Genomic DNA, 18,732 nt, shown 5'->3' with positions numbered 1-18,732 from the left:
GGCAGGCTGCGCCGTGTGACCCTTGGCCCAGCTCCGTGCAGGGGCCGGTGCCCGGCCGCACCGTGACGGCGGGGTTCGGTACCGACCGCAGCCGCCACACGCCGATGCCTGCCGAGGCGCGCGGCCCGGGCCCGCGGGCGGGCGGCGGGGCCGATGGCGGCGGCGCGCACGGCCTCGGCCGCTCACGGCGTCGGTCCCCGTGTCGCCCCCGGCGGCGAAGCCGTGGCAGGGCTCCGCGCAGCCCCGCGCTGCCGGCCCGCTGCCGCCGAGGCCCGCGGGGGCGCCGCGGGAGCCTCCGGCCCCGCCCGGGCCGCGATGGCGGCGGGAAGCGCGCGCCGCCCGCTCCGCGCGGGGCATGCCGGGAGCTGTAGTGCGGCGGGCGCTCGGGCGGCGGCGGGCGCGGGCCGCCTGCGGCTCCCGTCGTGCCCCGCGCGGGGTGAGGTGCCCGGATGTGCCCGGCGCCGGAAGAGAAGCGGGGTCTCTTCGGCGCCGGCCATCTTGTGCGGCAGCGAGCAGGGCGCGGGGGGCCCGGCAGCATCGGAGGAGGATCCCGCCGACGGGGGCCCATCATGCCCGGACACCTGCAGGAGGGCTTCGGCTGCGTCGTCACCAACCGCTTCGACCAGCTCTTTGATGACGAGTCCGACCCCTTCGAGGTGCTGCGGGCGGCCGAGACCCGGAGGAAAGAGAGCGGCGGCGGCGGCGGGAGCCAGGGGGGCGGCGGGGCCCGCGGCGGCCCGGCGGGCGCCCAGAACAGCTCCTCCGGCGGGGCCGGCGGCGGCGGCCCGGGCCAGGCGGGCGCCGGCGGCGGCGTCGGCAGCGCGGCCAAGCAGCTGCGCAGGGAGTCCCAGAAGGAGCGCAAGAACCCGCTGCCCCCCTTTGCCGCCTCCGCCGGGGCCGACCGCCGGGAGGAGGGCAGCGGGCAGCCCGGCGCGCCGCTGCGCAAGGAGGGTGAGCGAGGGGCTGCGGCGGGCGGCGGCGGGGGGGCGAGCGCCGAGGGGCCGCCCCTCGCCCGGCGGGGGCCGCGTCCCGGCGCGCACAAAGGCGGCGGCGGGAAGGCGCCGGAGCGCCGCGCGGGGGGGAGCGGGGGAGCGCGGGCCGGGCCGGCGGCGGCGGCGGCAGCCCCGTGCCCGCGGCCTCGCACCCACGTGGGGGAGCGGAGCGCATGGCGAGCCCGCCCGAGGCACCGGCGGGGGGGAGGGGGGTGCTCGGCGGCGGCCGGGCACGGCGTGAGCCCGGGCGCACGTGGCCGCGGGCCGTGTGTCCCCGCGCAAAATGGAGGCGTGCGGGAGATGCCGGGGGGTGCTCTGCCGCCAAGCCCTCCGGGGCACGGCGGCGTGGGGACGGCGAGGTGGGCTGCAAAACGCCAGCAACGCGGCCCCAGCCGTGTTCGGGGCAGTGTGAGCGGTTTGACAGGACGACTGGTAGTGCCGAGGGTTTTCATAAGTCACCTGGGTCGTTTTTCTAGGGGATGGTGTTGATGGGACTCGTGTGTGTGTTTCAACAACAGGTCGTGTGAATTCTCAGCTGTGTTTGTGTAAACCTCTAAGGCATGCCACATGGGAAACTTTGCTGAAAACAAAGAAATCGAAGCATAAATAGGTGGAACGTGTTTGCGCTGGGCAAAGTCATTAGTAGGACGCAGCTCTGCATCAAGAGGGGTAGATTTCATGTGCACGTGTTGTCCTGAGCCGGTCGAATTGAACAGCACGTTGATTAAATTGGGATCCCTGAAGTGCACCGGTGTGGTGCCAGCAGTTGATGTGTGGGTGAGGAAGTAACTTGCTAACTGCAGTTTTAGTTTAAATGATCTTTTGGGAAAGCATCGTGCTGCATGGAAGCATCTTCCTACCTCAGCATTCCCCACAGTGCACGTGTCAGAGCGATCCTCCGCCACGTTGGGGGGGGAGTTTGGGAAGGAAAAAGTTTTAGTATCCTAGTTGTTTTGGAAAATGGACCTCTCAGGAAGCACCTTGTGTGAAGCAGGAGCTGGGTACTTTGTTATTCTTTGCTTATGGACCTTTTCTGTTTGGAGATGGTTGGGTTTCCCCTGTGAAGAACCCAGCAGCTCCTCCGGAGTGGCACTTTGCTAAGCCAGTGTGCCCTGGAAATAGTGGGCAGCCACAGACTTGCGGTGTCTCTCCTGGGGGGACGTGTGGAGCAATGGCATTGTCGTTGGCCAGGACTGGAGAGCACAGAAGGGCTTTGGTGTGTCCAGCAGTACCCATTTACCTCCTGGTTCTCACATGCCTTTTCAAGAACTGCTGCAACCTCACTATGAGAAGAGTATTTTGTAGCTTACTGTAGTAGCGAAACAGAGAAAGTCAGGCCATTTGTGCAGCAGCATGAGGAGTGCTCTAGGAAAGTGTCACTTTCCCGTTTGAAACTCTCTTGTGTGGGGGGACACACAGTAGTTCGGTTATTACCCAGGTGGCTGCTGCCATGGTACTGTCTGGGTTTGTTCCCTCTGTGAGTAGATTGCAGTTTAAAACTATTCCCCTGCTCTGGAAAGGTGCAGATTATTTGACTGGTGAGTTAGCAGTTCAAAGCTTTCTGATACTCAGAAATACCTTGTGTTTTTGGTTAGGCTGCAGCAGGTTTTTCTGAGCACAGGGTGTTGAACTTGAAATTTAAAAGAGGTGGATTGTGTATTCCAGTTCTGCAGCATACCTGCTGTGTGGCATGGGCCTGCTCCTCTCCTGGCAGCCTTACCTCTGCACACCAAATGGGCCTTTAGCTAGAGAGTCCTTTGGGAAGTAAGTGCTGGCAAGTTTAACCCCCATGTTTCCTCAGGGAGTGAGGATCACTTAGCAAGCAATGCCTGTCGTGCAAACTTCAAGCACGGCCTGTAAGGTAGGGAAGACATTGTTCATTTGGGCGTGTTGGCTTGGATATCATTACGACTGTAACTTCTTTAGCCCCACCCAAATATGACATTGCTTGTTAGGCAGGAACTTATTTCTTAAAAACCATTTTTAAATTGTCATCTTTTCACCGTACAAGATACCTCAGAGCTTGGAGCCAGCCTTGCTGGTTTGCTCAGTGCTTCTTCCCTGGATGTTTTGTCACAAAACTTGTGTAGCAAAGGAGTAATATGTTTGTCCAGACTCGTTTCTAAGAGTAAACAAGCCTTTCAGCTGAGTGGAGAAGAAAACTGTGTTTAAGATCCTTCACGTGTCTCAGTGAAGAAGATAATGCCCACGGGAAGTTACTAGTTTAAAAGCAAATTTTCAGAAGGCACAGAGAGAGAGGGAAGGAGGCTGGTTCAGTGGCATGGTATATTCTTAAGCTATTTTGAGTAAGGGCAGAGGGAAGCAAGTCTTTGTGCAGGAGCGTGTGCTGGGCTGTGAGGAGTGGTGTGGGTGAGCACAGACTGGGGCAGTGCCCAGTACCCGCCGTGCTGCTGCCCAGAAGCACTCCCAGGAGCTTGGTGGGGTTGAAGTAGAGTGGGTGGGCGTCCCGGGGCCCTGTGCCTGGTGATGCTGCCTTGGTTTTCATGCACGTTAAAATCAAAAGCACTTGCTTTACCTGAAAAGCACCTTTCAGGGGAGGAAAACAAAATAATTAAGAATCTTGCTTACTTGGATCCTTCTTTGAAAGTTAATGCTATCATTTTAACGTGGCTTATTAATGCATTGTGTGCTCTGACAGGTTTGGTTTCCTGCAGGATTGTAGGAAGAGTGTACACTTGTACAAAATACAGTTTGACTAAAAGGCTGCCTAAAAATGTCACTGAGAAGAGTCAGTGGTCTACAGTGCCTTTTTTGTAAAGGTACAGCTTCTCATATTGTCTGGTCACGAGACTGGAAGAAAAGCTTTCGTTCCAGCGTAGCTTGGATTCTGTTTCAGGGTGGGTATCTGTCCCAGAGCAGCTCCCCATTCCGTTGGTGTTTCCCCTGCTGTTTCAGGGATAAGGCGCATTGGCAGGAGGCCTGATCAGCAGCAGCAGCAGCAGCAGCAGGGTGAAGGCAAGCCCATCGACAGGAGACCCGAGAGACGACCTCCCCGCGAGCGCCGCTTCGATAAACCTGCTGAGGAGAAAGGGGAAGGAGGAGAGTTTTCTGTTGATAAGTAAGATGTTGTCTTGCCTGGCAAATAACTTTCCTCTAATGGGGAGGGGCTGTTCTGCCTTTTGCTACAAAGTTAAAAACCAAACAGCTGGCTGACTCAAATTGGTGGCATTAAGTTTTTGTCAGTCCCAAGAAGAGCACAGGTCATGCAGACCTTAACATTTTTCTTCTCTTTTCCATAATTTGCTTTACAAACTGGACTCAGGTCCAGGGTGGGAGTGATCTGACATGAACAATTTCATTGGTGTAACCGAAAATGCAGTTTCCATCACTGAGACATCCACCACATCTCTGAGCTCAGGTATAGCTGTTACAGCTGTTGCTTAAATCCATACAGCTGACTTCATGCCAGGGAAAGTTTATCTGTGTAGGTGTTTACACCGTGGCTGAAGTGGCTTCAAATCTGGAAGTGGTGAAGCCAGCTTACATCTAGGCAAGTGTCTCCAGTATCACATGGGATTCAGAATTCAGGTGTTCTGAAAGAAATGTTCAGGTATTAAAAGTCAAAGTCCTTTTAAAGGAAATTGGGTGAATCCAGTGAAATTGAAGTTATAGCATCAGCTAGTTACGTAACATGGTCCAAACACCGCGTTTTGGAATTTAGTGCCAGAAGAGGCAAACAAAACAGGAACCCTTCTGAGCTTTTGTTTCCAGACTCTGAAACGTGGGCATTATATATATGAAGGGTTTGTAATGGTTTGAAATGAGAGCGTTGACACAGTCACAAACAGTAATTACCAAAGGGGAAATAAGTCAAATAACAAAAAAGAGCAAAAACTTGAAAGCCATGCTGTGGGTGTTTGGAGGGGAAACGTTCACCTTTGGCTGTTCCATGCCAGACCCATTCTTGACCGACCGATGCGTGGCCGTGGTGGACTTGGAAGAGGCCGTGGCCGTGGCCGTGGCATGGGCAGAGGAGATGGGTTTGACTCTCGTGGCAAACGGGAATTTGACAGACATAGTGGCAGCGATAGATCGTAAGTCTTTAACTTTTCCTGTTGAGCTTTTGGGGGAGGGAGGGGGGTGGGGTTTAGCCTTTCTGTACAATTAATAGACTTGTAAACATTTGTCTTTGAATTGGGGTGTCTGGACACTATAATGTTAACTCAGTTTTGTTAGTTCTGTTTCACATTCACATTTCAGTGGCCTAAAGCACGAGGACAAGCGCGGCGGCAGCGGATCACACAACTGGGGAACCGTCAAAGACGAGCTAACGTTAGTAATCTCACTGCTCACAAACCTGCTAGCAGCATGTTAAGGAATCCTGATTCTTAGAGCTTGCAAAATGTCAAGGTTTAACTGCCCTTGTTGCCTTAGATTTTGACAATTTGGTTACACTATTAAAGCAGCTTTTGTAGGATAGGGAAAACTGGCCATTTCTTTGAACAGAAGAGATGGCTTCACTGTTGAAACCAGGATTTGGGCAAATTTGCTGTTTTTTGGACAATTCTTTTGCTGAAATGGACCCATTTAAATAAAACAATTTAATTTTGGCCATTTGGATCAGGTTAAGCATGCTTTTTTACAAGTTTTAGATTGAAAACAATGCTTTAGTACCCAGGTTGAGGTGCAGCGGCAGGAAAGCCACGAGGAAGGTGGGAAGAAGGTGGGAAGCAGGGACTTTGAAAGGCACAGAAAGCACCAATCCTCAACCAAATACCTCTTTTGAAATAGTGGGTTGTGTAAATGAACTGTAGAACTTAGTCATTAATCTTGTGTAGCTTTAAATAGAGATGAACTTTGAAAAAAACCCAACTCCAACCATGATGTAATTGCAGTGAATTGGATCAGTCAGCTGTAACTGAGGAAACGCCGGAGGGAGAGGAACATCCGCCTGCTGATTCGGAAAACAAGTGAGTACCACCCCTCTTCATCTTCTTAGATCCCTTCAAAGGTGGTGTTACTTTGCCTTTAACCCCTGGTTTTATCCCTGCTGCTGTTTTTGCTGAACTAGGCTTATATTTTCTTCAGTAGATCCAAAATTGGATCCACAGTGCTGCTGAAAGTGTCTGTTTAAAAACTGCACTTCTGAAGCTGTTCATTGGTGTCACACAGGCTCTTAGGTCACTGTCAGCTTTAGTTATTAATAATCAGTTCTAATATGCTTAGGGTCTTGAGATTGCAACTCCTAAGTACCAAATCCAGAAGCATCTGTTCTCATAACTAGGCAAAATCACTGACCAAAAAGGGATAAAATGGGCTTCTGCCAGTGGAAGGCAACAGTTTTCAAAGCTAGTTTTTCAGAGCAACTGTTGAAGCTGAGAGTGCAGGAGAATGGTTGTATCTCTCATTCTCCACTTTCTGCCTACTGGGGCAGTTTTCAAAGAAGTTGATTGCTTCTGTTGCACTTGGACACTGTTACAGCAGAAGCCAGTGACAGGATGAATGAAAGGTAGCGGAGCAGCATGAGCAGAAGTGACACAGTTGATGTAAAAACCTGATACAATTGGTACGGTAGTGCAGTGTGATAGTATGTTTGAATAAGGAATGTGCTTCATGGTGGATTCAGATGGAAAGGCCAGACAGAGAATTTTGTTTGCATGACATTTAAAGTGGAGTTTGCTATAGCTGGATTTTCCCATTAATAACTTTGGTTCGTGGTAGGGAGGGTGCAATTGCTGCCTAGAGAGTAAGAAATGGATTTAGCTTAACTAAAATAAGAACTGATGCTCTTGCTTCTCCAGGGCTGTGGTGGTCCAAGGTTAAGGTCATCTTGTGTACAGCAGCAGTAAGAGAATTTTTAAGGAATAACAGCTTGGGCATTGATGAGACAATGTAAGCTAGCTAGGCCTTAACTTGTACATATTGGCAATCTAGATAGATGAAATTTGCTGTATGTGCAGTATCTTCTTTGTCTTTATTAGCAGCAGTGTCCTGGTGCTTGATCAGATACTGAGCCATCTGTGTGCACATCAGTTACCTGCAAACTTCAGCAGGCTATTTATATATCTCCTCTTCTTCCCCAAAGCTGCAGAAGAGGTGTACCCTTCTCAGTTCCAAGCAGAACACATCAGGGATTGGTAGAGAAAAGCAGCTTCACACAGATGGGTAGTGTTCCAGTTGGCTGGTTTGGTGTAGATCTCTAACCAAAATGTTGCAGCAGAAGTGTAGGATGTTTTACTGCAGTAAAATGTGCAGAATGTTGAGGGATAACGTCTTTGCCTTGAACAATAAAAAAGTTCCTGAATATATGCCACATCAAAAATAACTGTCCTACAGGATGGGAAAGAACTGAAATACCGAGACTCTCTGCATTGTTACATCAGATGCAGTATCTACAAAATCAAGACCTTTTCTCTCAAGTTGAGGCTTTCATGATCTGTGCTGCACATGCATGGCACTGCTTTTCTGTCAATAGGAAGTCTAGTTACATAAACACGCTGAAAAATGACAAGAGAGCTGGCTGCCTGTGTAGGGAGAACATGAGCTGTCACTGAGCGTAGCAGTTGTGTTTTACTTAAAAATAGCTCTTTGGCAGAAGGTAGAGGCACCAAAGATTTACAATGAGGTGATGTATTAAACAAGTAACTTTAGTATGCTGCTTTTTTCAAGTTAGCTGAAAGTAAAAGTTTCTGTTATCTGGAAAATCAATGATTGTCTGGTTCAATAAAGGAAGCAGACTGTCCAAAGGTAAGGAAATTGCAGCTTCTGAAAGAACTAACAAACTTGAAAATTGTGGTAAGAACAAGCTCCCTCTCACTGCCTTGATTTGAGCCCTTGGCAGAGCAGTAACTCGGAAGAGGGGAATAAAGTTCCAAAGCATCACAGAAGTTAGGCTTTCATATTTGTAAAGGAAATTGTTGTGAGTGTGGAGAACAGATGGCATGGGTCAGGGATTTAACTTTTTGCCTTGCTGTGCTCAGCACTTAGTTACTTAAAGGTGTCTGTCTGTGATTTTAGGGTTTTTTAGCACTCTGGCTGAGGAGATGAGTTTTCACTGTTTCCTGAGTGGTGGAATTGAGGGGTTTTTATCAATGCCTCTTAACTGCTAACCGCTCAACAAACTTGGTGCTGGTCAACTACCAATGTTCAGCTTGTTGTATCTAGAATGTGAGTTCTAAGTCATGATCATAATATCCATGAATTTACTACAGAGAGAATGAGGTTGAAGAAGTTAAGGAAGAAGGCCCTAAGGAAATGACCCTGGATGAGTGGAAAGCGATTCAAAGTAAGGATCGTGCGAAAGTGGAGTTCAACATCCGTAAACCAAATGAGGGTGCTGATGGGCAATGGAAAAAAGGATTTGTTCTTCACAAGTCAAAGAGTGAGGAGGTAAAGTGACTTTCAATATTTGCTGCTATCCAGACTGTATGGTTTTTTTCCTATTGATATACACTTTGTGGCGTGGAAGCTCCATCCTTCGAGATGTTGACCTGTGGCTAAAAGCTCATCAAGTGAGAACAATCTCTTTCTTGAGAAAGCAGAAACTCTGCAGTAGCACGGCTGTTCCTGCTGTCAGTGCCTGTGGTGGTCACTCTGTACCTTTGGGTTGGTGTAAAGTGTGTTGTAGAGATGAGTCTGGGATAGGAATGCTGCTGTGTCTAGACAGGGAGCTGGGGGAGGGCTGTCGCTAGGGGGGGGAGTTCAAAAAAGTTTGTCAGCATCAAATCTACTTTTTTGGTGTGTTGTTTTGTTAAATGGCATTGTTTAGCACCTCTGTTAGTCTCCTGCAGTACACTGGTGGTGGGGCTTGCTATAGTGGTGCAAGAATGAGGAAATACCAGTCGTGCCTCAGATATTGTAATACCTGAACTGTGTGTCTAAGGGTGGAAGGGGGGGGGTATCTTCTCCTTTAGTAATGTCACACAGACGATTGCTCTCAAGGCTTTGGAGAAAGCAGGTGATATGCCTTGATTTGCTTCAGAGATGGTCAACATACTTGCTGTAGGATTGCTTCAAAACTGCAGTTTCTCAAGCACACTCATTCCAGTCACTGTGAAATGCTGATTGTTGCAAGATAGTGAGAGTGGCAAGGACAGAAAGGGAGGGAGTTGCCAGGAGCTCTGTTTTCTAATGCAGAGCTGCATTAATCTTTGTTTTTAATCTTTGTTTTTAACACTCTGTAATATCTTAAGTGGTGCACTGCTAATTGGTGGCCTGGAACATTGTATACCTGATAGTCTTGGCTCCCTTTGAAGTAACTAAATACTGTGTAATATGCCGATTGGTCTTCTAAGACCTATTTCTGCTTTTCCACATACCTTGTCAGGTTGTTTTCTTGTGAGCTGGGGCTGTAGTACAGGTGGGAAGGCACTATTCAGTACTTCCTGATAAAAACTCCATTTCTAATCTCACTGAACTCGGAATGAGTTTGACTTTGTGACAGTCATGCTGTTTTCTTTGCTTGCTGTGTAAGGTCGTTCCATCCTTCAAATGATTGTGTGTCTTTTTATTTACCTTAAGCAAGACAGTGTTTGAAGTGTTCATTAAATACTGCTTTCTCTGGCTTATGTAGAAAAGAGAAAACAAGTTAGCCTTTATGTTGCTGTACATAAGAGTATGTTTGAACAGAAGTATGCGTGTACTTTTGCTGAGATGTACTAAACCTGATGTCCTGCAAGTCTGAAGCAGATTTGACACTCAGTCAGCTGAAGACAGTCTGAAACATCCCAGAGTGTATGATGATATAAGAAGATGGTGGTGCTCTTGAGTAATTTAGAAGCTAGAGAGGTCCATACTATATTTCCTATTTGAAAAATGAATTGGTAGTTGACTCAGAAAACCCTAGACAAAACTAGTCAAAGCACTTTTCATGGAAGAAGTGCCATTATTAGTACACTGTTCTATTTGATGAGTGTCAAAGAAATGAGTCAGATATTTTTAACACCGTGGCATGAGAAGCTAACAGCTCTTCGTTGTATAAGCACAGAAGTGAGATATTAACAAAACTGCCTTTAAATCTCCATGCTTTTAGGCTGCTTTTATTGTCAGACAGCAGATATGTCTCCCCATTTCACTTATTGTTCACTGAGCCCTTGGGAAGCAGCATGGGGGTTTTTGCTAAGCCTTAGAGCAGAATAGCTCTGTAAGGCAGGCATTAGGGAAACCGTCACTGCTGCTTGTGAGCAGGTTTAGAAGGTGGAGTGTTTAGAAGTTAGAAGCAAAAGCTGCCAGTCGTCTCCTGTTCTTGTCCTCTTGGACATAGCTATGAGTCGGGAAATTAAGGCTGAGGTAAGATTTCTGTGGTTGTTAATGGCAAGAACACAGTTGACGTGTGGAAGTTCCTTGGCTTATAGGTAAATTCTGGGTTTCGGCCCCAAATCTTCTGTTCTCTTATGGCTGGCAAATCACAATGTGCCCCAGTAAATTCTTCTCAGAAATGTGAAGTGTGATGAGCACCCTCATTCCTGTAGCTTGGGAGCTACCTGAGAGTCTGTGGCAAAAGAGTGCAACCATCTCCTACTGTTCATCTGCCCGAGTCTTGTGATAGAACTGTTGTCTTCCTTCTCCTCCTCCTTGTGCTCTTCCCTGGGGGCTGAAACACCTGACTCTATCTGAGGTCTTTCCTTTCTTTCACATCTGCTGTGCAACTGCCAGGAAGTGATGTTCTGTTGAAAATGAACTCTTAATCCTGTCTCAGGTTCTTGGTGGTTTAATAGGAAATCCACGTGTATTGGCAGCCCTGGTCTAATGAGGCTCTCCAGGAGATGGGGTTATGCCATAAAATAGGAATCCTCTTTTTTTCCCTGTCGACAGATGTGTAGTAACTTGGGTCTTTTTAAGCTGTTCTGGTGCAACTGAAGCAAAAGAAAAAGGGGGAAGAAGTTACTTTGTGGAGAGATCTTAACATTTGTTTGAGAAGTGGGATACGAGTCTCCTGGAAAGACAATCCACCGATAGATAGCTCAGGTCCTGCTCTCTATATCTGCCCTGCGTGCCCCTTTCTTGTGCCTTGAGGCTTTCCTGCTAATCTCATCACTGAGACTGAGAAAAGTGTTTTGGAAAAGAACAGTTCATCTCCGCAGATCTGGAGGAATGACTCTTGAGTCGAGGCTGCGCAGAGCCCTTTGCTCATTAACTATAACTTCAAACATCCCATCCTCTCACCTGCCCAGGGCTGGATGCAGCGTGCCCGGTGTCCTGAGGTGCTAGTGATCAGCCTGCATGCCTGCTCTGTCCTACAGCTTCCAGCAGCTTGTGCTAAGCTTTTTTGGTATCCATCTGAGATTTCTCTTCTCTGCACACCTGTGGTGCGGCCCATCCTCTAATCTTTCTGAGTGCCTGCACAGCCATTGATCTCATCCTTTTGCTGCTTCATGTGCTCAGTGACATCTGTACCCAGCAAGTTCATGTGACCTTATTACCTGTTGTTTCTGTATGTAGTTGAGTCTCATTTCTTCCTTTTGTTTTCTCCCTTTGTTCCTTTTGTCACTTTGGCGTGGACACGCAACTTTCATCAGACAAAGGCGATGACAGAAATGCAGGGGAGTCTGCTGGAGTCAAATGAGGTACTGATCCTTTATATCTAACTGGTAATACCTGTGTGTTAACATGAGCCCCTTCTGAAATGAAGGTCTCTATTAAGAAGCCACAAAAATAGAGAACATGAGTAGCTACAGTCTGGAGCGCTTCTGTCCCTGCCTGTTGTCTAACTGTGCACCATACAGCACCCTTCATAATTAGTACCCTTGCTCCTAACTGAGCTGACTTCAAACCTTGTCAGAAATGCTTCTGTTGTGAGTCTGTCTTTCGTTGTTGCTGTTTTCCATATCTCACTGTCTGCTTTGGCCCCTTTCTGTTAGTAGCTTGTCCTTCATTTTCGACAGCCTTCCCCAATACCCATAAGCACATCAGTGCCTTCAGGAAGCTGTCAGTTACTATATCAGAGCACGTTTGGGAGTTGCCAATACGTACAAATGAAATGCTTCCAAAGATGATGCAGAATAAGCAGTTTGTGTGGTATGTCTGTGACTGCTGTCACTCAAGTGATAGGAGTATGCTGAGACTACTGGTGTTCCAAGTGAGCTTTGGTTACCTTGGATAAAGAAATTGTCAGGTTCGGTGGAGAGTTTGCTATTTGTTGCTTTACTGGTTAAACCACAGTTAAGTTGTGTAAATATAATGGGTTTTGGTAGACCGTAACATTTCTTTTTTAAACAGTAACAACAGTGGAGGGAAGGAAAGGCACAGAATTGTTGTACAAATTCCCTGACAGTACCTCTCACAAAAGAGAATGCCTTGTGGCTACCAGTGAGTGGAAAATACAATCTCAGTGCCCTTCAGTGGTCAAACCTGCAGTCAAAATATTAAGTAGTAAGAAAGGAATCAAAGCCATAACAAAAGGGTTTGTGTGCTGTTCTACCAGTTGTTGATGTGCTTCAATACGAGGAGGTCCATATCAGGCTGAGATATGGAATGGCTTTTCTCTGAAAGATAACTGCTTAGGCTAGGTGCTCAGGGTTAGAAAAGAGATCTTGGAGGGACAGACATGCACCAATAAAGCCAGGAGTGGGAGGCAGTAGTTGATGGCATACATCCTGATGAAGTATGTCACCAGTCAAGCAACATGGAGAGCTATTTCCCAGTATGCCTGTTGAAATTGCAGTGCCCTGCAGCACAGGACGTTGTGGAGGCCAGACATATGGATGGATATGGTAAAGGAGGATTAGATTGGGGTGGGGAGAAGCCTCCTTCTGGCTCTGTACACTGTGGTGCCAGTGACTGTCTGAGGGAATCCCCAAAAGCAGCTTTCAGTCTTTTCACTGCAGACCTCTGTGTATCCACCGGCTTCCTTCTGAGGGCTACACAAAGGGGAATTAAAGGGCATAGGGCTTGATTGCACCATGAAAAAGTCTTTGAAAGTCACTGTATTGTGACTAAGTCAGAGTTAGGAGGCTTGAGCCTGCACTTCCATAGGAAAAAACAAGCTGATAATTGCTGTGCCAGAAGTTGGGGCTTTGGGGAAAGAAAGTGGTGTGTGGTGGTGTCTTTCCAAAACAGGATGGTTGGGCCTTGTACAGGCAGAGTGCCGGGCCAGATAAACCCTCGGTCTGATCCCCTGGGGTCAGGTTTACATTTGTGTGTCATCCTAGGTGCTGAACACTGCTCACTGTGTGGAAAAATCCTTTGTTCAAAGTAGTTTGAAGACACTTGGTTGTATTTGTGTTGAGTATGTAACTAAAATGCTGGAGTGTGCTGCCTGGTGGCATTGGACTTGGCGAGGCTTGGGGCTGGTGCTGAGGGCACGGGGACACAGCCAGCCCCTGGTGACTACTGCATCAGGGCAAAGTCTTGATTTTCAGGGTAACTGGTGAGACTGGTTCTCTGCTTTAGCATGAATGTTTGAAGTGCTTGTTGTGTCTGAGCTGTGTATGCCTCCTGTGCTGTTCCTCTCGGCTGATGCACACCAGGGAGGGATTCTTACCACCTCTCTTGTTTTAAACAAGAGTGTAAAGAACTCACTGAGCAAAATAAGGGTTCCCAAGTAAGTATTTAAAGAGAACAAAATGAATTGATAGAACCTGAAGATTTCTCAGGATGTGAAGTGAGAAGAAAACTGTTAGAACGTGAGGTTCTGGGCTGGTTTGGTCGTAGTTTGGTCTCTGAGAGGCCTGAATGTGTTCTTCTGAGGGAGCTTCAGAGCTTCCATGAGTTATCTTGGAAATGCAGAGTGCCTTCGTTTGCTCAAGCACTTATTTGATGACCTGTATGTGGTTTTGTGCTCTGCACAAGTGCTATTAACTTGATTCCTAACCATTCCTGCACTGCCTTGTAACTTGAGTCACTGAAGGTAATGAGGCACCAGTTTGGAGGTGAACACGCGTGCCGTGGTGGTAAGAGCACGGCTGCAGATGGAAAAGCTTCCGTGGTGACTTTCCTGACTGATGAAGCAACCCTCGTTTCAGGCTCATGCTGAGGACTCGGTGATGGATCATCACTTCCGCAAGCCAGCCAACGACATCACGTCCCAGCTGGAGATCAACTTTGGAGACCTGGGCCGCCCCGGCCGCGGCGGCAGAGGGGGACGGGGCGGCCGGGGGCGCGGGGGCAGGGCCAGCCGTGGAGGCAGAACCGACAAGGTAAGGAGCCACAGCCTCCCCCTGCAAAGGAGCTGAGCTTCAGTTGATAGGATTTTCATACAGGTAGATTTTGCTGTCTTCCTTGTTTCGGGGGGAGCTGCTCTGATGACAAACACCGCATTTTTGAACTCGATGCCTATTCTTACAAGCTCAGCCAGGTCACTGTTAGGGCAAAAGGCTGAATGTTTTCCCAGTGCTCTCAGTAAACACGAAAAGGGGAGGATGGTTCTTGGTAAAAAGTGCCCATCTTTATATTTAAATCCCCCAAATGACTCCTCAGCATGGACAGATCAGAGCATCCTCCTGTACTGAGGCACTTCTGCTTGTGCCAGCGCTGAGCCTGGTTATTGTCAGGCCGGTGGAGCTGCATCGGGACCTGTTGGGGATGACAGATTGGTTTTATGCTGCATGTTAGAGCTTGAGTTGAAGGATTTGAGAGTTGTCATGTGGAAATGGGACTTAATGTTTCTTTTTCTAATCTGCAGTAATGGTTTACTCTTAAAGTCCTAAAGCTGTAAGGGAATACTCAGGATTAAGTGCAGAGTGGACCTGGGGAGGGAACATGTAAAGCTGAAAGGCCACAGTAAAGATTTGTATCACTGACTGGGCTGAAATGTATCTCCTCAGCGAGTTCAGTCTATGTGAAGGAAGCCCCAGCACATAGACCAGACATGTTCATTTCTTGTTTTGTCAAAGACAGTGACTTTCTTTTCTCTTTTATACTGGATCAGCTCTTAAGTTTTAGACTGAGTAGCTGGAAAGCTCTCTTCTGATACCAGTACAAATCAAGGAATTGAAATGAAGTGGTGGTAAATGGCAAATGTTGGCTCAGAGTTGTTTTGCTAATGTGGCATCTTGCTCCTTCAAGAATGTATCATAAAGTGATTGAAAACTTCTCTGCAGCTGATCTTCTGTTGACTTTGTTTTTTTCCTTCCAGTTGGTGAAGGAGTTTGATGTGATCCACACACCCAACCAGGTTGGTGATCTGCTGGCACTTGCATTCCCTCCCATTGCAGGGAGTTAGGCTTTTTTGGCTTGCTCTCTGCTTTTGATGATGAGCAACCAGAGGTGCAAGGCTGTAGGTTTAAGGCCCTGCTATGGCTTTTTTACTCTGGTTTGTGGGCTGAGAACTTCTGCACTGTCTTTAGTCTTGCATGCTAGTGCTGATACCATTGTTATTGGAGTGGTTTCAATGTCTCTTTGATAGATGAAAGTGTCTATGGGGAACTCCACTATCCTGGCTCTTCCTGCTCTCCTTCACTTTGAGGCATGTGGAGGAGTGTTCTAAAGTACTTAGTTTCCGCTTGTCATTGCAGCACTGTTCTTCAGGTGTGGTGCTCAGCCTTCCAGAATATCCCTCTGGGGAAATAGGAGATACTTTGTTAGCGTGTAAATTTCTTGTTAGCAGCAGCTAGTTTGTGACTGGGGCAAAATTCAACACATGAAACTGAATTTGTGCTGCAGACAGGCCTTTTGTGTAGCGCTCGGGTCACGGCCCTCGGTGAGAACGGACGGTTACGTGCCAGTCACAGTCCCAGCCCCCGTGTAGGTGTCCCTTTGAGATCAGCTGCACACTGAGCCTGCCTTTACTTGAGGAAAGGAAGGACTGGGTCACACAGGAGGAATTAAAAGGCAGTAGGGCTTGGTGCTGCCGAAGGTAATAACTTTCTGATGTTTCTCTTTCAGTCAAGTGCTTCTGCTCCTGATGTAGATGACCCAGAGGCTTTCCCAGCTCTGTCCTAAACTGGATGTCATAAGCCAACCCTGCCCTCGCCGGGCCTTCCTCTCCGAGGCTTGCATGCTTAAGGATCCTAAACAACTAAGAAATTAAAAACAAACAAAAAAAAAAAGAGACTGTCATTCATACCATTCACACCTAAAGACTGAATTTTATCTGTTTTGAAAATGAACTTCTCTCGCTACACAGAAGCAACAATATGGTAGTCAGTTTTGTATTTAGAAATGTAATGGTAGCAGGGATGTTTTCATAATTTTTTCAGAGATTATGCATTCTTCATGGATACTTTTTTGTATTGCTGCTTGAAAATATGCGTTTCCAAACTTGAAATATAGGTGTGAACAGTGTGTACCAGTTAAAAGCTTTCACTTCATTTGTGGTTTTCTTTTTGTTTTTTTTCTCACTGAGGATTTTAGAGGTGTTCCCCGAGCTGCAGACTGGGTTGGAGTTATTGCACATGGATTTCCCTTCCCTTGTTTCCTGAGGAGCAGGTTTTTATCAGCCCGTGGTCTTTTGGAACACGTGAGGTTTTCATTTGGCAGCGTGCTGGTGGTGTGTGGAGTACTGACTCCTTACTTTAGTTTTCATGCTTACTTTCAGACTTGGAAAAACAGTCATGTTTTCATCTACATTTGATAGCTTGTTTACACAAAAACCTTTCTGCAGAGTTGATACCAGATACTTGAAAAAGATCCAAAGCACAGTGGTTTAGAGTTCAGTACCTGTGGCTGGATCCGGGCGTGATGTGTGTGGGTAACGGGGCTCAACAGGTTTGTAAGAGTAATGGACAACTCCTTTCATTTGCCCTCTGTACCTTTATTCCCTCCTCCTCCCTTTAGCAGAACAAGATGCTTTGCTGGCAAAAAAAGAGTTCTTAACTTAGCAGTGCTTATTTTTTTTCCTTCTGAGAGGGCACCCTGTAGTTTGGGGTCACCTTCCTGGAGCTGCAGCTGCATGGTGTGGAAGGTGGAGACGTTGCGCCGGGGTTAGGCCAGGCCCTGGGGTGGCCAGCAGATGTTGTCAGTGCCACTGACAGCTGGAGCCCAGGGTGCTGCCAGGAGCCCTGCACACCATCATCAGTGCCCCTGCACACCGTCATCAGTGCCCCTGCACACCGTCAGCTCATCCGAGGCAGCTGCCATGGGCCAGGGCTGTGGGAGGGAGCTCTGGCTCACCCCTTCAGGCCAGGCCATGGCTGGCTTTGCATCTCACACCCACTTACCCTCCCCATCACAGCTCTGGGCTGGATCCAGCAGTGTTGGCAATCTGGCTGCTACCAAGTGAATGTTTTTCAGAGTGTGACTGTCACAAACCCTTTCTCCCCCCCACAGACGTGGCTGTGGGTTTTAATCCCTGTGACCAGAGACGTGTCCACTTCAGCACACAAAAGGAGTTGAGAGAGTGGCTGAGAAAGAGGATTTCTTAGGGTTTTTATCTGCAGCATTTGTTAGGAGACTAGGAACAGGTTTCTGATTTGATGTAATGATTTCTGCTTTGGACAGCTTATAAGACGTTTGTAGTTTCTTATCTAGGTAGGTAGAGAACAAAAGGTAACGCCCTATTTTTTTAAAAGCTGTAAAAGACAGGCAAAAAGTATTGGAGACCTTTGAATCTGAGCTATCAGACTCGTTAGTTGTGGTGTTTAGCTGGCTTGCTTGGTCTGAGCTATTTTCTACAGAAGCTTTTGTTGTAAAGCGCTGTTACTGTCATAGCAGTAGAGCTTTTAGTGCACTCGCCCTGTAGTTGGAGATGCCTGGCTGCGAGGAGGAGGCAGGTTTCCAAACAGGTAGGGCAGGTCTCAGTTCCTCTGGGCTGACTCAAGCTGATCTTGAGCTGCTCAGCAGAGTGGCTCCTGCAGACCCAGCACTACATCCCTTCTCTTCTCTCTCCCTGTGTGGTTTGGTAGTTCCAGCATCACGGACACCTCCCATCACACAGTTTAACGAGCACCTTGAAGTGTAGAAACACGCTCGGGGAAACGCTTTCTCTGTAACACAGGCCCTCCTGCCCTTATCCAAACTCTGTATTGGCTCTTTCAGTTGCCACTTAGCTTTTCTTCCAGCTTTTTGGAGGCCCTGCCAGCCAGGCTGCCCAGCAGCTTTCCCTCCTGCTGCTGCAGGGCGTAGGGCAGTTCCCCTGTGGCACGTCCGTGGCCTTTGAGCACAGCCTGTACTGGCAGCGGCCTGGCTGCTGTTGCCATGGCCATCCTCTGCCTCGTGCAGCCTGTTTGTGTCAGCAGCTACAGCTGTGAGCCTATATCTTTCATACTGGTGAGTGTTAACTGAAATAAAGGTTTATTTTCATGCTCTCTCAGCAAATGGTCATGAAAACTCACGGAGCTGAAGCTGCTCAGGTGTCTCATGCAGGCTCTGCCCTCTCCCAGGGCCAAGGATGGACTGGGCTCCACAGTGCCTGATATACAATTCAAGAGCTTGCTTTTTAGTAATCCTTTCTGTCCCCTTGCTTGTTACTTGTGCTGTCACACCAAATGCAGGGGACTAAACCTTTCAGAGTCGGAACAGTTTGGAAAAGGTCAGCAGAAAGGGTTGGAGACTGGAGGGAGATCTCATTAATAGTTACAGGTATCTCAGTGCTGGGTGGCAGGAGGTTGGGGCATAATTTTTCTGTTATATCCAGTGACAGGACAAGGGGTAATGGAAAGAAGCTGGAACACAAAAAGTTCCACTTAAACATAAGGGGAAACTCACTGTTGACTGAACTCTGGCCCAGGCTGCCCAGAGGGGCTGTGGAGGCTCCTTCTTGGGACATCTTCAAGCACCACCTGGACGTGTTCCTGTGTGACCTGATCTAGGTAACCCTGCTGCTGCAGGGGGATTGGACTGGATGCTCTCTAAAGGTCCCTTCCAACCCCACCATTCTGTGATTCTTAAAAAACACAGGACA

The 18,732-nt window shown here is 48.2% G+C and overlaps 1 protein-coding gene across 4 annotated transcripts; it reads left to right on the top strand.

The window, feature by feature from the left end:
- Nucleotides 1–433: 433 nt before the first annotated feature.
- On the top strand, nucleotides 434–16,189 carry SERBP1 (SERPINE1 mRNA binding protein 1). Of its 4 annotated transcripts, none has more exons than XM_062004290.1 (10): nucleotides 434–951; nucleotides 3,909–4,071; nucleotides 4,910–5,047; nucleotides 5,190–5,285; nucleotides 5,849–5,923; nucleotides 8,165–8,342; nucleotides 11,471–11,518; nucleotides 13,916–14,089; nucleotides 15,028–15,066; nucleotides 15,777–16,189. In XM_062004290.1, exons 1-10 carry the CDS (start codon nucleotides 450–452, stop codon nucleotides 15,831–15,833), a joined length of 1,470 nt encoding a protein of 489 aa, XP_061860274.1. In that variant the 5' UTR covers nucleotides 434–449; the 3' UTR covers nucleotides 15,834–16,189. The 4 variants fall into 4 exon arrangements, with proteins under 4 accessions (XP_061860274.1, XP_061860275.1, XP_061860277.1 ...); XM_062004291.1 differs by having other exon boundaries at nucleotides 435–951; nucleotides 5,214–5,285; XM_062004293.1 differs by lacking the exon at nucleotides 11,471–11,518 and having other exon boundaries at nucleotides 435–951; nucleotides 5,214–5,285.
- The last annotated feature ends 2,543 nt before the right edge of the window (nucleotides 16,190–18,732 follow it).

The sequence above is a fragment of the Colius striatus genome, chromosome 10 (assembly GCF_028858725.1).
Source record: "Colius striatus isolate bColStr4 chromosome 10, bColStr4.1.hap1, whole genome shotgun sequence".
Classification (NCBI taxonomy): domain Eukaryota; kingdom Metazoa; phylum Chordata; class Aves; order Coliiformes; family Coliidae; genus Colius; species Colius striatus.
The sequence above is the reverse complement of the archived record's forward strand: the minus strand, read 5'-3'. Positions and strand labels throughout refer to the sequence as shown.